The sequence below is a fragment of the Lipotes vexillifer genome, unplaced genomic scaffold (genome assembly GCF_000442215.2).
Source record: "Lipotes vexillifer unplaced genomic scaffold, Lipotes_vexillifer_v1.1 scaffold213, whole genome shotgun sequence".
NCBI lineage: Eukaryota > Metazoa > Chordata > Mammalia > Artiodactyla > Lipotidae > Lipotes > Lipotes vexillifer.
In genome coordinates, this window is record NW_006780610.1 from 5,323,641 (window position 1) to 5,328,368 (window position 4,728).

The following is a 4,728-nucleotide window of genomic DNA, read 5'->3' on the forward strand; positions in this document are numbered from 1 at the left end:
ACCGGGAGCAGCCAAAAAAAAAAAAAAAAAAAAAAAAAAAAAAGTTCTCCCCATAAGAAAAAACTTTTGTAACTATGGGTATGTATGGTGACAGATGTTAACTAGACTTATTGTAGTGATCATTTCACAATATATATGAATATCAAATTATGTTATACACCTGAAACTAAAATAATGTTATATGTCAATTATATATCAATAAAACATAAATAAATAAAAACAAACTATTTCAAAAGAGTACCTAAATTCCTATCAGTAATTTAAACATCTTATTAGAAACCAAGATATGGAAAATTCTTACATTTCTCTTCAGTCTTAGGTCAGATTAGAAAACAACCAAGAGTTTTTTAAAAAGTGAGCTAGAACTTGTCTACTTCTTTAGGTACGTGGAATTGTATCTGCTTTTTAAAATCTTCTCTAAGTAAAAAAAAAAAAAAAAAAAAAAAGGAAACTGACCATTTCTTTTCCACTGGTAAAAATAAATCCATACCCCCTCTGATGGCAAAAAAAGCCTTACAAAATCTTACAAGCCTCACAGTCTGCTATACTACATTCCAATTCCCTGCATTTGGAATTCCTCAACACACCAGATTTTTGCAATTTTAATTTACATCACTATCATGGTAGTATCTATTATACTATATGGCATTTATTACTTACATTGTTTCTCACACTAGTCTTTAAGTTCTTGGGAATAGAAGATATATAGCAAAAATAATCAAATTCTATTTACAAGCCCTCTGATAATTATAAAAGAAAGTGAATATTTGGTAGAAATGGATTTTGCAAAAAAGGACAATGACAACCCAGAAGTCCAAAAGAATTTAAATGTGCTTAAATTTCCTTGGAAAACAACCCTAAAACAGCAAATCCAAAGTAAGTCTTTAGAAATTTTGTATTATTTTATCTTCTCTAGGAACATTTTAATGAATATCAGAGATTGCTCAATACTACCTCTAGGACACTTGAAATGTACACCATTTATGCATAACATTAAGAATACAAGGAAATATAATTTATTAACAGATAAAAGTCAATTTTCTTCATTAATGAAAAGAAGTGAAAAATAAGTGAAAAATTTAATATTACTATCATTTTCAAGGAAAGATTAAGAGTTATCAGATTTTTAAAATTAAAAGTAAAGATTATAATGAATGATAGAAAAAATATATAAAAAGTCTTACAGTTTAATTTCTGAAATTTATCAAGTATGCCTAAAATATGCTGACATTTTCAAAATGTTGGCATTTGTTAAAATCAAGCAATTTTCTTTCTTTATTTCTTTTTTTCAACATCTTTATTGGAGTATAATTGCTCTACAATGGTGTGTCAAGCAATTTTCAAGTTGGGTAAAATATCATCTGGCTTTATGAAATTTATAAGAAATAGATTTTTGAACTGACACAGAAAGGTTACAAATAAAAAGGTGGGCAAAAGATAGAACAGGCAGATGTTAAAAGTAAGAGGAGCAGTAATAAAGAATTCAAGTGCAAAGTATAAAACTGGACAAAGATGAAAGATATTTTATACTGAAAAAAATGCAATCCAGTAAACTTACATGTAATGCATCTTTCTGTAACAAAGGCACTACTGAAATACATAAACAAACTCTGAATTACAAAAAGTAACTGAAAATATACAACCATGGAGAGGTCAAACAGACAAATTAAAGTAGGATACAGAAGAGTTGAGTAATATAATTAATAAACTTGATTTAATAGATATATACAGAACTTGCAGCCTCCAAACCAGAGAATAATCATTCTTTTCAAAAACCCAAAGAACATTTGAAAGTTGGCTCTGCATAGATCTACATATAGATATATATATTTATAAAACTTTATAAACATATTTTTTAAACTTTATATTTATAAAAGTTGGTTTCAAAGAAAATGTCACTAAAATTCAAAAAGTTAAAACCACAATGTTGATATGTTGATCTTTGTCTAAACTTTAGATAAGATAAACCTGTCTAAAGATACTCACAGCAGCAATAGAAGGCTTCTTCCCATCACCAGCTGGTGGATGAGTGACATCTGCTCCCAAAAAGATCACTGGTTGCTGGAACACAGAAGGTCTTAAACACAGTTTTAAAAAGAGTTAGATCATTTTTTTCATTATTCTTTTACCTATTTCACACTACTGCAACACAACTGCAAGTTGCTGGCATAGCACAGAGGAGGTCCATTATAGACAACTTTATAGGCTTGAACTACTGACAGCTTTATTCTCTTAAATCATGAATCTCTATTAAGTGAAGTATTCAGAGCAGTTTTCTGCCTTAAGCAGCGGTGCTGGTGGTTGCAAAGGTCAACTGCTGCTAGCATTCCTAATAGGCATAAAATGATAAACTTCTTCATATTAATCCACTGATTTATATCAATGTTCTTTAATCTACTTACATTTTAAGCCAATGTAATCTCTCAAGGAGATAAAGAATCATTAAACCACACTGGAAGGGATTATGGGACTCTACTACTCCCCCGCCTCTGACCAAAAGTATAAAATTTGAGTAACATACATTTAATAGTCATAAAGTAGCTAGCAGTTCATTTTATTTTAAAACTGTATCCTCCAAGATTCAAATGACTCTTAGTTCTTGGAGTTGTTGATAAAATTCTATATTCATGTCATTTATGAATCTCATATTTAATAGGGATGGGAAATAGAGGCAGTATGGAAAAACAGGAAAAAAAGAGCTTCTGTGTCAACAAGATATTTAATGTTTTAGAGCCCTAGTTGCTTCAACTATTAAAAGGAAACCTGTTGTTCAATTCTCCAAATAACAGCCTCTTCCCCAGCACCCTATTTCTAGGTCATTACGTGTCATACTTCCTAAGAGCTCTTAGACATGATGGTGATATAACAGTAACATCTGTTGTCCCACTGACTCCGCCAGGAGTTGATATGGCTTCCTTAATTGATTTACTTAATTGACATGCCCCCCCATCCAACTCCACCCAAAGCCCCTAAAGGAGGGAAGAAAGGCTTCCCTCACTTTCTAGGTGAGTGAGTTGCCTCATGACACCAGCTTGAAGATGACTACCAAACAATGAGCAAGTTCTTCAAGCTGGGCTCTCTAGTGAAAAATAAAATTCTCAATACTTTCTAGGTATTCTGCATACTTTTGAGGTACTTTGCATACTAAGTGAAAATGGAGATGGGAGGGGATTTTTCATAAAGAAATCTTGTAAATTTTGCCAATCAAAACTCTTAAGTTTTTGCCAAAATGCCTACTTATTCTCCCATGGCAGGAATCATCAAAGCTGTCTCTTACACAGGTCTTAGATATGGCAATACAGAGAAAAATTAATATTTTATTAGGTGATTAGCTTATCTTACCTTTGATGAGGTACAAGAATATTATTGATCCCTCCAAGTTTAACATTTATCTTTAGGCACAGGTTTGAGAGAGTTTGAGGGGATGTTTTTATTACATTCTTGACTTGAACACACTGTGTAGCCATACCCAAAAGTGTATCTCCAACACGTTTCACCTCCGCTATGGAACAAATACAAATATCTCTAGTTATAAAAAGGCAAATTTTACTGAAAATTAAGCTGCTATGTATGTTTCCCCTTGTGAAATACATCACTGTATTACAGGATACCAAAACTTATACCAATACCAAAACAATGTTATTAAAATTTAAAGTATACTGCCTTTTTTTTTTCAGCCATGCTGCACGGCTTGTGGGATTTTAATTCCCCGACCGGGGACTGAACCCAAGCCCTCAGCAGTGAGAGCGTGGATCCTAACCACTGGACCGCCAGGGAATTCCCTATACTGCCTTATTTGATTATATAAATGTGCAGAGTTTTGAGGGCATTCAAGAGTGCAATTAGTGGGACTTCCCTGGTGGTCCAGTGGTTAAGAATACACCTTCCAATGCAGGGACGCAGGTTCGATCCCTGGTGGAGGAACTAAGATCCCACATGCCGTGGGGCAACTAATCCTGTGCGCTGCAACTACGGAGCCCATGTGCTCTGGAGCCTGCGTGTGCTGGCCACAACTAGAGAAGCCCCCACGCTGCAATGAAGACCCAGCGCAGCCAAAATTAAAAAAAAAAAAGAGTGCAATTAGTAATATACTGTCTATCTTAAATGTTTTAACTTGATATCTAGCCAATTAATATAAACTAGATCTTTTGAATGAACTGTTTCCAGCATTTTGTGAAAACTGTGTTCTACAATATACAACTATAAAATATGAAAAATAATCCTAAAAAATAAAGTATACTTACTGCCTTGAAGATTAGCTTAAGTATTTAGTGATAATTTTTTCCAGTTGTTTTCTTCATATATAAGGAAGCATACTTTTGTCTTCACGAAAATAGTATAACCACAATAACCGAAAAACCAGAGAAAAATATCATACACAAACCCTTATTAGTATTTAATTGTACTCTCTTCCAATAATGTTCTCATTTGCATTATTTTAATGCAGTTATAATCACAGTATACTTACTTTGTTTTTAAATGCCATAAGGTATCTAACCACTACTCATACACCGACATATTTTTAACTTTTTCCAGGTTTCCATTATTTCAAACAATGCTATGAATAACATCCTTGTATATTTAACTTTCATTTGGTTGTATAACTATAGCTTCAGGATAAATTTCTACAGGTAGAATCGAGGGATCAGAGATATATATATATACTTAACTTTTTTTTTTTTTTTTTTTTTTTCGGGACGGCGGGCCCCCACTTTTGCGGGCTCTCCC

General features: G+C 32.8%; 1 protein-coding gene across 2 annotated transcripts in view; it reads right to left on the minus strand.

The window, feature by feature from the left end:
• Nucleotides 1-4,728, minus strand: part of LOC103079391 (argonaute RISC catalytic component 3) — a 125,624-nt gene that overhangs the window by 19,840 nt on the left and 101,056 nt on the right. For both annotated transcript variants that reach the window (XM_007453827.1, XM_007453828.1), the window contains exons 13-14: nt 3,343-3,502; nt 1,987-2,077 (exon numbers count right to left, since the gene is read on the minus strand). In XM_007453827.1, coding sequence (XP_007453889.1) covers nt 1,987-2,077; nt 3,343-3,502 — 251 coding nt within the window. The remainder of the gene's footprint in view (nt 1-1,986; nt 2,078-3,342; nt 3,503-4,728) is intronic.